This window comes from Melanotaenia boesemani, chromosome 1 (genome assembly GCF_017639745.1).
Source record: "Melanotaenia boesemani isolate fMelBoe1 chromosome 1, fMelBoe1.pri, whole genome shotgun sequence".
Taxonomy (NCBI): Eukaryota; Metazoa; Chordata; class Actinopteri; order Atheriniformes; family Melanotaeniidae; genus Melanotaenia; species Melanotaenia boesemani.
The window spans coordinates 18,351,671-18,369,078 of record NC_055682.1 but is presented as its reverse complement, the minus strand read 5'-3'; the positions used below and the strand labels follow the sequence as shown (position 1 = coordinate 18,369,078).

At 37.9% G+C, this 17,408-nt stretch overlaps 1 protein-coding gene across 2 annotated transcripts; it reads right to left on the bottom strand.

The window, feature by feature from the left end:
• Positions 1-2,581: 2,581 nt before the first annotated feature.
• On the bottom strand, positions 2,582-16,665 carry slc39a13 (solute carrier family 39 member 13). 2 transcript variants are annotated; one of them, XM_041980720.1, is made up of 10 exons: positions 16,444-16,665; positions 14,970-15,335; positions 10,766-10,873; positions 10,192-10,334; positions 8,366-8,485; positions 7,959-8,048; positions 4,723-4,773; positions 4,422-4,554; positions 4,224-4,323; positions 2,582-3,486 (listed from the first exon to the last, which is right to left on the bottom strand). In XM_041980720.1, the coding sequence occupies exons 2-10, from the start codon at positions 15,295-15,297 to the stop codon at positions 3,411-3,413; spliced, it is 1,149 nt and encodes a 382-aa protein (XP_041836654.1). In that variant the 5' UTR covers positions 15,298-15,335; positions 16,444-16,665; the 3' UTR covers positions 2,582-3,410. The 2 variants fall into 2 exon arrangements, with proteins under 2 accessions (XP_041836654.1, XP_041836663.1); XM_041980729.1 differs by lacking the exon at positions 16,444-16,665 and adding an exon at positions 16,093-16,230.
• Between the last annotated feature and the right edge of the window lie 743 nt (positions 16,666-17,408).

The window sequence follows — 17,408 nt, the reverse complement described above, 5'->3', positions numbered from 1 at the left end:
TGGTGGTCATTTGTGATGCTTGAATGGTCACTTTTTGCATTCGTAAACACCAGAAAAAAAAAAAAAAAAAAAAAAAAAAAAAACTGGCGGGAGGCCAAAATAATGTAATTGGATGCAACAAATATTTTAAGGGAACTTTAATTTATACTGAACATGAAAATCCTGCAATGAACAACAGCAATATGAAGTTTGCTATAATTAATGGATCCAGTGTTAGAGATGTGTTGCAGTTCATCAGGACTCAGTTGTTATGGGTTCAGGCCAGTCTGGGGGGTGGGGGGTTATTTACAGACCTATTGATCTCTGTGAACATTTAGAATAACAAGTAGTAGAACTTGGTCAAAAAGAGGTTTGAACCCTGAACCTTTGAATCCCCAGATAAGCTAACTTATAGCTTATGTATAAGTTATAGATCAGTAGGGTGCTATAAATACATTTTTTCCTATTCTTAATAATTCTCACAAAATGTGCAAAGCTTGAGAGGTTTGCAATGAACAATTTTTTTTTAATTTGAAATAAAATGAGAAAAAAATCAATCCAACTAGTTTACATTTGATGAAGTCTGAATAAACATTTGAAGAAAAACAAGCTACCGATAAGTTGATTGCTCTAATAATCTAATATTACTCTTTTTCTGATGTTTCACAACACAAAATGTTAGTGCTAAAAGGTATACTATCCATCCATGTCAGTGCATGTAGAGATGTAATTTCACAAATTTTGTATAATGTATAATACATAATAAAATTAAAAATTATTCAGCTGACTTATACTCATGACTTTCTGAAATGTCCAATAAACCACAGCCATCTTAAATCATTGCCAGATTTTACTGCTGGTCTGAGTCTAAACTGGTTCCAGTTTTGTATCTGTGGCACTTTAGTACAATGGTAAAAGAATACTCTTGAACTTGTGTCTCCCATTTCATATTGGTACTTCAACACATTTACTTTCTTCAGTTTTTATGTTTTTAAAAACTTGATTTGCTTGTAAAATCTAAAAACATAAAAGTAAGAAGAATAAAGAAAAATAAGAAGATGAACAAAAAGAAAAAGGCTTCCAGTGGTTTTGCTCCTTGGAAGCTAAATAGTAAAAAATGATAAATGTAATGAGTAGGTTACTGCAACACAAAGGCTTGATTAGTAATGACTGAATTAATCAATAACTGCTGTTCTCCAATACAAGATCAGGTCATTATTACTTTAAGTTATTAAGCTTGCTAATAAATGATCTGTTCAGGAATGGTAGACTGATGTTTTATGTATCTGCATCTTATACACCTTTCAGTATGCCACTTCTTTTTCTGGTACAGCTCAAATGAAGATTTGGTACCTCATAAATAAATATGTTTGCAACTAAATTAGCATAAATTCACATGAAATTTTGTTTCAGACTCATGTTTTTGTTCAGCCTGTCTGAAAACAGAAACGTGTTTTAACAGAAAAATGAGGCTGTTTTTTCCAAAAAACTTGATTGTCAGATGAAGATTTACATAATACATCATTTGCATATCAATCCATGTGTCACAACTAAAGCAAATTTCCTCAAGTTATAAAAACGTGACTAATTCTTTTTACTTGTTTTATACTATATTTTTTATATTTTATTGATGTGTGAAATCCATACTCTGTGACTCAACATGTCGGAAAATGCATAACATTCTCTCAAACACTATTTGTTAGTAAAGGAGTTATGATGAAATGAGACTCACAGTAAACGATAAACCTCCTTGTGCTAAGCAGCTTTGAACTTATCCTGCCAGCAGAGCAACAGGATACGTTGCTGACATGACGGTTTTAATGATCATATGACTTCATTTTAGTCCCTGCTGGATACGTTGACAACTATGGCAGATGAAATCCTCTTGTGATGCTGACTTTAGCATCAACATTTAATCTAAAAGTTGACACAATCCTTTTGAAGCAGGAAACTCCAATTCTGGGTAGTAATAAAATCTCATTGCACGTTATAAATATGAACAAAATAGCTACCATGACAGCCTCATCACAAACTAATTACACATCAATCCCAAATATTTTAATCCAGACTCCAAGACTTTATTGCTTGGACTAAACTGAAGTTAGGGAAATGAGAGTTTAAGATTTGCCACTTGTGTGTTTGCCCCATTTACGGCTGTCTTCCACTACCATGTAAAATAGTGGTTGTTTGTTGTTTTCCAGGGCTGTGACTAAAGAAGACTCCCACAGACAATAAGCTGCTCAAAGGCTGATGACTAAGGAAGACAACCCGCAGCGGAGTCGTTATGGCAACAGAAGCTTGCCAAATAAGACAGTTGAATTTGGACAAGTGTGAATACACAGTAAATGCCCCTCCCCCTCACTCCCATATGACATTTTAGGCTTTGGTCCTTTGCAGTAAAATTATGCTCACTGTGGGCAGGGCTTTATGTGTAGCAAGGTCAGATCAACAAATTCGACCTCCTCAGCCCCTTCGTACAACTCTGCCAATCAATATCAAGATGTTCGAATTCCACCGAGATCCATAAAACTCATGCATTTCAATAGTCTGCCTGTTCTCCTCAAGTTAAAAATAAACCAACAGTCTAGTTTTTATAGAGATGTCTAAAATTTAAAGTTTATTTCATAAGGAGTAAAACAACATCACATGAATAATCCCTTGTGGTCAACTTTCTAAGAGTTGCTATCGTCTCTAGTCTTCAAAATATTGTTATTAACAAATATCAAGTCAAAACTAAATATTAACCCACATCAATAATTTCTTTAAAACAGATTTTGTGAGCATCAAGACATGCTCGGAAGGTGCAGATTATTAAGTAAGAGGAAGAAAAACAGATAAAAAGGTACTTTGGTGTGGATATGATCAACTTGACCTCTTGGCACTTATTTTTATAAAATGCAAAATAATGGGAGTAAATTTAACCGTTTTCATTTTCAATAAATATGAAGAAGCAACATCAGAAACAGAGAATGCACTAAAGTAACCACACATACAGTATATACATAATTTGGGTTGGAACACATAGTGAAAAGAAGGTCCATGCACAGGGCCAGTAAAAGCAGGTGTGTTTAAAAAAAATGGAATTATTGTTGTGATTGTACAATAAAGTGTACCTGTGTAAATACTTGTGTAACACATCATGATCGTCAGAAAGACAGTTTGGTAACATTTAATACAAATCCTCTTGATCCTCCCCTGATAATTACGTGGGGCACATTTTTCAAGTGTCCACACATAAAAGTCCAGTCAGCTGATCGAGAGTCTTCCTTTCAGCCATCCCTCCATAAAGTGCTGTTCCTTGTTACATATTTGCATTAGTGTGACATTTCGTTAATCTCTTAAAACCTCCTAATTAAAATGTTTCCATGAATGATGGGTAACAAAAATGAGTGGTGGGTATTTGGTAAGGCCAGACAGATGTTCGTCCATGTTCAGTCAACAATGACAGAGAGCAGCGCCATGATGGCCACACCACATAGAATGAGCAGTATTTGCTGTAGAGATTGTCTGGAAAGAAACAAAACACAGGATACAAAGTCAGAATGATTCAAGAACATTAGCTGAATATACGATCTGCTGATGTCACACCACTCATTTCCCATTCATTTTTATTCCAGTAAGGCCTGCAGAATAAATACATCCTAATAATAATAATTTTAGTCACTTGATTTTGTTGCCTCTTTTTGAATAAAGCTTGGTGAAAAGACATGCGCTGTAGGATGCTGCAAAGGTGGCCAAGGCTAGACTACACTGGTCAAAGAGGAATGTTTTTGTATTGTTCTAACTGGAAAAATGTTTTATTTTTGGTCTATGGGTCTCTCCGGTCTCACCTCTAGTTTATAACGAAAATAATCCCAAAAAAGTAATTTCCTACCCTATTTGCAACAAGTTCGGTGACTGTTGCTTACACAAACACCGGCTCCTAATACAGAACACAATTCAAATCCACAAAAACAAAACAGCCCAAAAACAAGTATATTGGCCACTAATAATATAATGGAGCCACATTTTACATGAGATTTGTTTGAGATATTTTTACACACACACCAGCACAAAAACATACATGTGCAAAAATAAAGGTGATGCAATTCACAGTCAACTATCATATTTATGTGTCATTAAATGGATTCAGTGTGCAGGTTAACAGCTCAACAACAGTGCTGTTGTTCTAGCAGAAGGCAGGAATTGTAAATATAAACTTCTTTTTTAAAACACAAGCAAGTATTTTAAAATATTAAATTTACCTTAAACTGGACTCCTGAAGGAGGTCAGGCATCACATTCACTAAGGCTATGTAGAGGAAGCCTCCAGCAGTGAAAGGCAATATCCAGCTACTGGTGCTTTCTGCAAAAGTATTAAAGACTCATGACTCATTTGATCAGCTGCAGAATCGTCTTTGCTTCACAACTTGTTTAAATGCATGTCAAGTAATCTTTTCTGACCTGTGCCTTTTGGAGATTGAACACACAGAGCGAAACAAGCCCCCAAGACCCCGACCAGTGCTGTAGACAGCTGCATGCGAGCGGCGCTCCAGCGATCGAACCCTGCCCTCAGCAGAATGGCAAAGTCTCCCACCTGTGGAGGAGGATATTTCTCACAGCACAGGGATGGCTAAACATCAAGCACGTTTACAAACCCTGCAGCAGTCAGCTTCTTCCTTTGAGATTTCAGATATGCCAACATGAACTTCTGCATTCTGAAATAATATTAGTGCACAAGTTAGTGCAAACTCTGTTATCTCACCTCATGGGGGATTTCATGAAGCAGGATGGCAAAGGTAGTAAGGAACCCAACCTGTAAGAAATGTCTTGTTAATGATGCTGATGCAGAAATGAAGGCCAACAGAATTTAATTAGGAGCATAGGATGATGTCATCTTTACCCATCAAAAGACTTAACTCAGTCTAGTTAAACAAACAGTTATATTTACAGGTACAGCTTAATTACACCTCGCACAAATAAGTTTGTCCTTCAACCAATAAGGATGGAAAAAAAATTATCAGCGTGCTGTTGATTTTTTTTTCCCCTAATACATTTCAATAAGGCAGAAACTGCAATGACTGCAATGAATTCACCATGAGTGAATTGAACACGCTGGTTAGATGTCTTGTATGTGCATGTTTGAGACATCTAGTTAACTTCCTCTCTGGCACATTGATCCATAGATCATGCTGCTAGCCTTATGTCTCTCCAGCTGGACTCTTCTCCCACAGCTACAAATATACAGTAACCTACTGAATCGGTACAAATCTGTGGTACTGCAGCCTAAAATATGTCCAAAATATCAACAAGCCTGTTACATAATGAAGTTCTAAAAAGTCTGTTTTTTGTTGTTTTCTATAATAAGTGCCCAGGGAGATAATGAAAGTGGCTATGTATATGATAGTGATTGTGTTTCCTTTAGTCTTGGCACCATCTTCTTTTAGTTTATTTTCAAAACCAGGATTTTGAAGTTACCCTAATAAACTCATGTGTGGAACAGCTGAAAATCTTGAGGTATTTTACAACACAATGAAATACCTTAATTTTCATGAAAGGAGATTTGTGCATTGGTACAATTTCTATACACTGTTTGCACAATTATCAGGTAAAATTTAGTTGCGCAAATATACGCTCACTTATTAGGCACACCTTGCTAGTATCAGGTTGGACCCTCACTTTCCTTCAGAACTGCCTTAATGGCATAGATTTTACAAGCTGTTGGAAACATTCCTCTGAGATTTTGGTTGAAATTGATATGGTAGTATCCTACAGATGCTAGAGATTTGTCAGCTGCACATCCATGATGACAAACTTCCGTTCCACCACATCCCAAAAATGCTCTACTGGATTGAGATCTGGTCATTATTGAGACCATTATGAACTCACTGTCATGTGCAAGAAACCAAACTAATGATTTGAACTTTGTGATATTATCCTGCTGGAAGTAGCCACCAGAAGATGGGTACACTGTGGTTATAAAGAGATGGACGTGATCAGCAAGAAAATATTCCCCTCATCATTATAGCGCCACCACCAGCCTGGAATGTGGATGCAAGGCAGGATGGATCCATGCTTTCATGTTGTTTACGACCAGTTCTGACTCTACCATCTTAATGTGGCAGCTGAAACTGAGATTCAGACCAATCTTGCCAATCTTCTATTGGTGGATTTAGGTGAGAATGTGAAAATTGTAGCCTCAGATTCCTGCTCTTAGCAGACAGGAGTGGCACCTGGTGTGGTCTTCTGCTACTGCAGCCCATCTGCTTCAAAGTAAGACATGGTGTGTGTGTATTCTGTTTACCTGGGTTGTAACAAGTGGCTTATCGAGTTAATGTTGCCTTTTTCCATCTCAAACCAGTCTCTTCTGACACTTAAGGGGTAGTGCACCCTAAAATGTGTTTTTTTTTTAATGTAAACAACATAGTATTACTCAATTTATTTGTATTTTTTTGTAATAATTGTATTATTTGTATTTTTTTATTTCTTTAAAAATGGGATTTTGTGGGTAAAAAATGGCTCATAATACCTTCTACAGGGTAAAACCGGTGACATAAAGAGGTTATAAACGTCATGAAAATTTTTTTAAAAACCCCACAGCCCCTCCCTCCAGATGTAGATAGACGGATCCTCGCCTTGCAGGCATAGAAGACCACGCCCACCAACACATATGAAGGGATGTGAACTTATATGGTGTAGGTTTGCTAGTTTCAGACTTCTATTCTTTCACAGAGTTTCTGATTAAATGTTTCTGCACTGGACAGATGTGTAAAAGTAACACTGGACTTTATTCTTTACCTATTGATCCTCATCTTGCGACAGGCAGCAGCTCAAATCGTAGCAGTGGCAACTTCCTGCAGCTCCCACAACCTGCTGCGAGTTTCCACAGCTTTCAAGAGTCTGCTGGAGCTGCTGACAGGCCAACGCAACAGCGCTAACGGTTCAGACTGATACGGTTCAGGACCACCTTTTCATGTGTAGCTGAGGGGATTCTAGAGGGAAAAGTCTTTCACCTCAAAGACCGCTCTGTGGCATAGGTGCTTTGTGAATCTCACTTTCCATCTTGCTAGTGGCCACTGAGCTGCTGTCTGTCAGTCATTTCTGCCTGTGCATCCCGACCCGCCCACTCTCCGCTCTCTGATCACCCCAATCCTTGCAGTTTCTGCCATTTTTCAAAATTTGGCAGTGGGTGGAGTTACACAAAGAGTAGGGGTTGTAGTTACACTTTAACAAGACAACTTCGCCTCATTGGATATTTGCTCGTTTTTAGGCCATTCTCTGTAACCCCTGGAGATGGTTCTGTGAGAAAATCCCAGTACATTAGCAGTTTCTATAACACTCAGACCAGTCCATCTGTCACCAACAACCATGCCACGGTTGAAGTCACTGGAATCCCAATTTTTTCCCCCATTCTAATGCTTGGTTTGAACTTCAGTAGGACATCTTTACCTTTATCTTTAGTTGCTGTCATATGATTGCTTAATAAGCCATTTGTGGAGCTCAGTGACCATTAGTAATCCAGCATGGGTCCACCCATCAGTTCTATTAAGAGCCAATTATTTTACATATGTACAAAATCTTTTAAAAATTTGGTCAGGTCTTTCTTAGCCCAGTCTTGACATCTTATCTTGTGAATATGATTCAATAGTAGCTGTGTTTGAGCCTTTCCTACTCAGACCACGTCTCTAACTACTATATTCCTTTAACTCTGAGCACCGTTTCTTTGTGTGTTTTCTTCTCTGTATATTGTTTATGAATTTGTTCACAGATGACATCAAAACATTTGACTGAGGCAATTAAAAACTATCTCCCTCATAACACAAAAACAGGGATAAATCAAATAAGTTTACATGTTTTGGAAAAAGAGTTAAAAAATATGCACGAAAAGGATGAAAAAAATAAGTCATATAATAATTTTGCATGACTTGTATTAGAGAAACAGACTTTCAAAGATAACTGTTTTGAGGCCTTTATAAAATGAATGTGTTCAGTTTTTTTTACCTTCTTGCTAACCAGGAAACTCCCGGCTACTGCCAGTCCATGAGTGAAGTTGTCAATGCAGTTGGCCAGCAGGTTAAGGTACCCACTTATCTGTACAATACACAGAATACACTGCTGAAATTACGAGATGTAATATTATAATGACAATGTTGTCACATTTTCTTAAGCTAAACCTCAATATCCAAAATAGAAATCTTGTCCAGACTGTAATTGTAATTATTAAGTCTTGTGATGCTTGCTAAGATTATTATCCAGTTTGCAGTCGGATCTAGTCACAATTAAGAAGCAAGAAGTGTCTCTTTTATAAGCAAACCTTATCAGTGTTATGTTAACCTTCGACGGTGCCCCACTTTTCATTATTTTCTGCCTTCCTGTTACAATGGATATGTGTTGTTTCTTAACATTACCTTGATTTTCTCTGATCTACCCTGCAGACTTTGTTGCTTGGAGGATTTCCATGACTCAGTATGGTGTCCATTTCTGAGTGATGCCACAGCTTTTCCACCGAAAGCAGAATTAGACTGTGTCTGTAGGGGGAAAAGGGAAAAACACAGCTTGTCCACACATATATCCTTTTCTCTCTATATATATAGTTTAAAAAAAACATTCTCATTACAGTCTACTATCAGCAGTGTGTCATTAACTGAGAAAGGATGTATCCTCCATAGAACCATGCTGCCCACCTTGACCACCAACACCATATAATAAAAACAATAATTTAGTACCATTCTGAATCCCACAGTGTAGTAAACAACCATTTTTACTGTTGCACCTGCTGTGTGTCAAAGTGTTTGTCCACCTTGGAGCAGACCAGCTTTTAAAACAGTCTCATTATTTTTTTGACCTTCCTACATCTCCAGTAATAAGCAGCCATCCTTTGTTTCCGGATGGAACAGGCGACTCTTACATTTCCACAGCGTCAAACATTTATACATTATGAATATAAAAGAAGAGAGCCATTCATCCCCTACTAAAGCCTCTGTTTTTTGAGAATAGCCAGCTTCCTTGTCTAATCATTCAGAAGCCACTTACGCTGCCATCTAAAGTGATAGTCAAATGAAGCGAGAAGGAAATAGCCTGGTGTCCTCTGCCTGTCACAAGGAAATGTTTGCACCATGAAGGATAAGGAAGTAATAATGTGTGATCAATCTTTTAGGGCTATCAATGTTCTCCACTAGACTGAAGCTAATTTCAAAACAATGCCCTGTTTTGTTTTTTTTTGTTTTGTTTTTAATGATAAATAAAAAAAGAACATTCAATTTTTCAATTTTGCTCAAAAGCAGCATTTTGTGAGAAAACATGTTTAAGCTCCCTCTCTTTCTTACTCTGCCCCTGCCTATTGTTGCCTCTGCCTAAAAGCTGAATGCTCTTCTTTGGACACTGAAATGTGTAAAGCAGCTGCTTCATCTCAGCACTAAAAATAGACACTAGCAGAGGAGCTGAGCCGTGGATTCCAATCTTCTCCCTCAATGGCATTAGAAAGACAACAGGGAGGGTAAAACTGCCTTTACAAAGATACTGCAACCAGCCATTCAATCACAGTTCCTGCTAAAAAATTCAGAATATTAATTCAGAATAACAAGCCTCCACCTAGCAAAAATCCAAGCATCTTATCTCAGTACTTGGTATCACAGGAAATACATAATAAATAAGACAAGATGTCTGAAAACAGAAAATAGCATTTCTTGTGTGTTAGGTGGCTCATTGATAAATTTCATTTTCATTTAGTAAGCAGATATTAGAATATCATTTTCAGCAAACATACCCATGTAGCTCTTTAGCTTGATGTGAGGATTGATCCTGCTCTCAAGCATGTGGAGGTAATATATACAGAGTCAGCAGCCGCTTACTGTAAGCTAGCATAAACACTAGTTTACGCATTTCAGGCTGTGGGTTGCAAGTCTGCCTACTACAAAATCTATAGCACACTAAAATGTTAATGTCTTGGGTGTTTTTCCCCTAAACAGAAAAGCACAAAACTGACACATGTGCTTTTCACAGGATTTATGTGACAGACAAGAAAGCCAATAAGCATTTTCCCCCAAAATGTGGAACTATTGCTGCACTCTGGGGCGCACTGCAGGTCATCGGATCCTACAGTCATCAAAACAGCACTGACAGATATGCAGACTAAGCTGAAAGGCATCTACAGATAGCAAACAAATGAAAGTAAAAAATATGTAAAGGCTTGCAGTGACATGTGAGATAGTGAAGCTCCAGCAGAAACACTTACAGACAGGTTAAAATTCAGGTCTGAATCTGAGGTGGGATCCTCAAGGCTGTCGTGGTCTGGGAACATTTTCTCCAGCAGGAGGAAGGCCAGCAGACCGATGATTACCCACAAGCCCTGGGTCATGTACTGGTTTTGTTTACCAGCTAGAGTAGTAGACAGTAAAGGGTTAGGATATTTGTATAATACCAGAGTGGTGATGCTACAAACAGCATCTTTTTCCATCTATCATCACAGAGCTAAAGACAGCGTAGAAAATATTAAGATGAATTATGTCACTTTAAAAATATGTTGCATTTTTGAAGAAATTGTAATGCCAAGTTCACTCAGCAAAAGATTATTATGTAAAAACAACATCTGATAGAACATATGCTCTATTAAATTAGTATACTCAGTTTATGTCTGTAAAAAGGCACCGTTATAAGACGTGGTAGTCTTAAAACAGCAGTAATATCATAATAGTAGACATATCAACTGTCATTTAGCTAGAACAATTTATTCTTGTATGCTTCAACAGGAAAACTTGGTCTAACAACCTTTAAAATAAAATAATCTTTACCATTAAAAGGAGACCCACCTGAACAGCAGGAGAGTGCCCATGCCTCAGGAAGGAGGTGAAGAAATACATCACCAAGGAGACCACCAATAGCAAAGCTCAAGAGCTGCTTTAGCTTCTGACATCCAGCTGGCAAAACAGACAAGAATCAAGGTAATTACTGTGAAGCATGATGAAGAAAGACCAAGAGAGTATTAGCATCATTATGTTCTCATTTTAGTATGAGATCAGAAACGCATATTCACAACTACGAAGTAATAGTAATATATTTGCTGCTTGACTGTTCCTTCTCCCATTTACATTTTTAATTTTTTTATTTTAAAAATTAGCATAAGATGCACATACGCAACACACAAAAAGTCAGGGAGAATCAACGTATGGAATAAATTTAAAGAAAATGTCAAAGGCTCATGCTACAGTGATATAGTTTCGTGAATGTAGGACATTTAAGTAGAATTATGGAATAGTAGTTCCTTATCTTGAAACAAAAGAAAACAGTGGTGAGTATTCTGCAACGTAACATGTCAATGTCTCAATAAAAAAAAATGCCTTATAATGTCAAAATGTGAACAGTATGATGACAAGGACTGTCTTGCTTTTGAACTAGAACATTTAATGGTCGACCAATGGTACAGATCTTTCTTTTGTTTTAGTTTTTTCTGTAAAAAGATTAATCACCTTGTTAAGGAACAGCATGTTATGCAGTATGTGGTTAAACATTAAACGGTTGTAAATGAATATTCGACATTTTAAAGTAAGTCCAATTTAGTTCACCTGTAAAGGTTATAGTGCATTTTAAGTATATTCTGACATCATGCAAACTCTGCATCTCCTTAACATTTAGTGAGTGGAGTAAATGCACACGAGTACCTCTAGCTCACCTTGCTAATAATACCTATGATTACTCATACTCCACAGAAACTTTATTCTTGAAAAGTTCCCTTGGTAATGACTAACCTCTGCTCAGGGCTGCACTTGACAATCCGCAGCCTAAAATACATCGGGAATGTTGCGTTCCTGTGGGTGGGGCCCTTCAAAGAGCCTCAGCAGTCAGACTGACCTACAGTAACTGAGTTCTGGTCACAAGTGCAGTATTATCAGACTTGCTTAAATAGTATGTACGGTACTGTAGCACTTACTTAACACTAAATGTGTTTAGCTTACAATAGTCCCTTCACCATCTAGAAAAATATAAAGATAATAAACTGATAGGAACATGAACTGGTGAAAGCTGGAGATCCACTATCTCTACTAGGCATGATCACCATCAGTGTGCTGTCTGACAGGCTCTCTGGACTCAGTAGATACAGAGTTGAGTGAGACAAGTTTTAGAAAGTGGCTCAGAAAATTTTAATCAATTCTTCTTACAGAAACTGTTTCACCTCTTTCAGGTTCCTTATAGTGCATGTCTGTTACACAGGAATGTGCGCTACCAAACTGTATCGCACAATATGACTCTGTACATATTTTCCCTGCTTCGTTTTCCATTGCAGACAGTACCGTCTCGCTATGGGTGGGATCAGTCATTTCTCTGTATGGCATGTGTGAAGCTGCAGCAACACAGAGCAGACACAAAAAAACTTTGTGTGTGTGTTTAGCACAGTACTATGGCTGGGAATCATCATTAATTTTTTTAATAAATTTTGATTTACAACAGCCTCAATATAGATTAACAAACATTTATGCAACATTTTTTCTTGAATATTAAAGATATTCTCAGAGAACTATTTTATAAAACACTGAGCCCGTTCACATGACCATCAAAATCAGATAATTGTAATAATCTGATATGACATCTTTATGCACTTCTGAAATATAATATTCGAAAGATATTTTACCATTTACCAGTTCATTGCCGGATTTACTCGTCACTTCCTGTTATTTTCAAAACATTCAGTTTGTTGCCCGCAGGTTCTTTGTCCAATCAAAACTCTGCAGTATGGTATCGGCTCAGCATGCTCAAAACAGCAGCTGATGTTGTACCACAAAAATAAAATAAAAACAGGATAATGTCGGTTCTATAAAATGGAAAACCAAACAAAAAGCATGCTGATACAATACCATGCAAAGTAAGGTACTATTCAATGGAAAAGCAAGATTACTTGCTGCATCAATAAAAACACCTGAAGGTTGATTTCATTAAGATCTTGTGATCATTGTCGTTAATTCAAGTGTTTCACACCACTGCTGTAATCTTCATGATTGATTAGTACATTGTTATACTGTTTTCCTAGAAGATAGCCTCACCGTTGGGAAAGAGAAGAACTGAAGTACTATTACAGGACCAAAAAGAATTCCCAAAGCATCACAGAACTGCCCCCATGCAGCATGGCTGGGGTCTGCCAATGGAGATCAAAGGATTCCACTGGTCCATTGTCCACTCTTCTTGTTGTCTTTGCACCATTATATGTGTTATTCAACATGGAAAAAATGGAGGGGGTTGGCATGATACTCAGCTAGTGCTACCAGGTTATAAGAAGTTGGCTGAGCTCTGCAGTCACTTTAATAGTTGTAGTGTGGTACTTTCTCAGCAAAATGCATTTCAGTGCTCTGCAGTCTTTTGCGTTATGTCTCCCAGAGAAAGCGTTTTCTTGTTTCTGGTATGCCAGCATGACATCAGAGCCAGTTCTTCTCGAAACATTAAACATCTCTGCAGTTTCTGCAGTTCTTACTGCTCCATTCATGCTCCATCAATTTGCCCTCTTTGGAAGTAAAAAATAACACACATAAACATACTGTTCCACAGACTAGAATGAAAAGAAACATCAATAACAGGATGTCTACAGAACATATACATATGATGTACCGTTGGGATTCTTATTTACTAGTGTACAAAAATAAGTTAAAGTAATCACCACATCAAAAGGTCCATTTGTACCATACAATGGCTCAATTACCACAATTCCTAAATCTAATGACACTCAGGCTGCATGGTGGTGGTGATCAGCACTGTTGACTCAACAGGTTGTTGCAAGACGTAAACCTCTAAAACCAGCAGGACACCAGCCCTTGAGGACCAGGATTGAGGATCTCTGCTTCATAGTCTGAATCTGGGCCAGGATATTTCTATATAGCGTTTGCATGTCCTCCCCCTTTCAATTCGAAATTGACTGGAGGAATTAGGAAGTGTGAGCGAGCATGATTGTTAGCCTGGTTTGTCTTTGTGTTGGTCCCGCAGTGGACTAGTGACCTGTTCAGGTGTAACCCGTCTCTCACCAGATATGGCTGGGATAGGTTCCAGCCCCCCTGCAGCCATGAATATGATTAGGCAGGAATAGATGAATCATGAATATATTAATTAAACATTCATATTGCTTAGTTGTACATCATCATTTAGTTCCAATTAGCAAATTCATAGATGGTAGCATGATACAATAGCTGCCAACAATTACCATCCTGATATTAGTATTAGTATTCACTGCACCTCAGCCCAACAATCATGTTATTGAATATGTTTACCTCTAAACTTCTGTCTCTATAGTACAGCTGGCTTTTAAAGCTTGGGTCACCAATGATGATGTTTTGTCTTCCAAATAGCAGCAGTTTTCCAGGAAGTTCATTTCAGGCTGTGCACCACTTCAATTTTCAAACATGAGGATGTGTGGCTAGTTTTATTATTGGCTGTCAGAGATCCAACAGAACCAGTAGGCTGTTTTCTCTCACCGAGTTAAAAAACTGTAACAGAGTCATTAATTTTTAAAGCATGAGGTTGTGAGAAGTCTAAGACTGGTAGATACTAAACCAAAGTAGTAAGCTGTTTGCAGTTTTTGTGGTTTAAACCAGAAACATTAAACTTCCTGTGTAACTGATGAGGAATACATTTTTCATAGCTTTACTGGAGATATTAGAACTTTAAACACTGTCCATTTACAGAAGCTTTCTGTGGCCATGATGGCATCTGTCTTCATGTTGATGGGTACACATCACACTGAACCTAGTTGTAATCCTGAAAACCCTTCTCTGTAGAGTACATGACTGATTTTTTAAACATATTTTACACTATTTTGTTATATCTCTAACAAAGATCAACCCAAACATGCAGAATCAACGTGTGAATGCTGCTTCCAGTAGAATTAGGAGGGTAAGTAGCAGCTAATCAAATGCATGAAATAAGCTGTTAATCAAGAAGTATGAACTCATCTATTAAAACATTTCTTTATAAAGCCCTGATATAAAAACCTCAATTTATAGAGTGCATTTAAGGTTAATTATTGCTACCTTTTACCTTCTGTTTTGAGGGCTGCTCCAGCTTCAATAGGAAGAACAAGCAGGGGAAAAATCCCACTGAGGCCTACAGCAACAGAGCCCACCAGGGACAGGAGCCAGACATGTGTGTGCTCACTGGCTAAAAAGTCTGCTACTGCCTTGAAGCCAGGGAGGTCATCTGTCAGGCTGGGGCCTGATCCTGCAGCTGTGGCTGTTGCTTGAGACATAGCGGTTTGAATCATCTTCTGGCTGCTTGACGCCCCCCTGAAGGTCAGCATCAGCAGGGTAACAGGGACAAACAGAGCAGCTACAGCCCAGCTGGGCTTCCAATAGTTTCCACCTTTCATCCGTTCCAAGGTCCAAAAATTACTTGCAACCAGTAGTCCTGCAAAAAGAACACATGAAAGAAGTATAGAATGAAGCAAAAGGACCACTTTTTGGCATTTTAATCTATTTCATAGTTAAACGTTTGATTTTAAATTTAAAGTGGAATCTTCCTAAAAAAAAAAAAAAAAAAAATGTATGGAGTCAAAATTAGAAGGTCAGGAATATATGCACATATATACATATATATATAAGTTCAATCTACCATTGAATCAATGCATCTGTGATAGCTGTGCAAGATGATATATCAAAGAGAATGACAACAAAACTGTTGACAAATGAGGTATTGTGGGTTGGAAAAATCTATTTTATCGTTCAATAATTTCCATACTGCCATTTTTGTTGTGTGTGATCTGGTGACACAAAACTCTCAGCACATCTCATCTTTTTCCTCTGTACAGTGTAAAAATTTTACATGCTAGACAGACAAAATCCTTATTGGATGGAAAGAATCTCTTTTAAAACATATCTAAAAACAAAAATTTACTCCACGTGCACAGTTCTGATAAATGCTCTCTGGTTCTGCATGAGACAGAAACTCTTCTGTAGTGAACTTCCAGACAGACTTCCTCTTGGCAGCAGCCTAATTACATTTTTCCATGCCTCGCTAAGAGTGACTAAAAGTTGAGGTGGCTACCTTTAACTTTGTGAAACCTTATCTTCACAAAACGCTGGGATGTTAATGAAGAAACTACCAGCTGATCAAACATGCAGTTTATTAGTCTAACAGTGTTTCCCAAGAAGTAACGGTTACTCACATTTACAGAAAATTACAGCGTCGCGGCGGCACTAAAGCATCAGAAAAATGCAGTAAACTATCGTTGCAATGAAACCTCTGAACTAGCGAACTCTCGCATCTGCGGTTTAAAGTTAGCAGGCTAACATTAGCCAGCAGACATGTTCAGACGTGGAGACCGATACAGCTTGCTAAAGAGATTAGCTCCCTAAGACAGGCAGTCACAGTGAATTAATGCTAACTAATGCTATTCTAACGGAGCTAGCATCCGCTTCAGAAACTTACTTTAAAAAAACGTCACCAACCAGAAAACCCCTGCGACATGCTAAAATCAGACAGTACAACTAAAGTGCGTAATTCAGTCTTTCAATACCTTGTGGTTTCGGCAGTCTGTGCACCAGTGTATCCCTGCCATCCAGGCCAGCTTGATGAGGTCAGGCTTGAGCCGCTGAGCTCCGCCAGACTCCCAGCTGCTACAGCTGCTGCGGGCAGGCAGGGAAGTCACTACGGCTTTCCCAAAACAGCCACGTATCAGGATCCTGGAGGGGAAAACACAAACACGAGAAGGGAGTCTCAACATGGATCCCGCCCCATTAAAAATTCCAGGAAGTGGTTTTATATCCCATGCAAGGACCCCGACACGCACTCCAAATTTGAGAACCTAACAGTTTTTAAGGGAATAGCCTTTTATATTTCAGAAAAAAGAATAGTTCAAAAGCGGACAAAGTAGAAAGAGACCGAGTACCCGTAACTTTAACACACAAGGTCACAGAAAAAGACAAATAATTCAGTCTGAGCTGATCCTGCATCATTTGCGTTCATGTATGCTCAGTGTCCTTATATAAATAACTATAGCTTTATGGTGCAGCAACATATCAACACTGAATAACCTTTCTGTGTTTTTACCTAGTAATGTTGTTATTATTAATAATAATAATAATAAAAAAGTGATTAAACTACCTTAAAAGTGGGTTAAGAACTTTCGGCAAATGCTTAAATATCAGTTATGAAGTTTCATAAAAGGGATTGGGCCTACTTAAGAGATTTCTGTGGTATGTCATATACCATCAAAGTGTACAGCCAGGTTTATTTTTGAGGTCATATAAATCAACAGATACTTGGTCACAGCTCTCTGCTGACATAAATTTCAGTAGTTGATCATCTGTTCAGAGCTGTCAACAGCACTATTCCTTAACTCCATGTGCTCTGTTTTACTTCGATGTCAAAAATTTACTCGTTGTCTATTGGACTGCTTAAAAAAATTAGCAATCAACAAATGAAAATGCTTTTTTTCTTCTTCTTCTTCTTTTTTCTTCTGGCCATTATAGAAACACACAC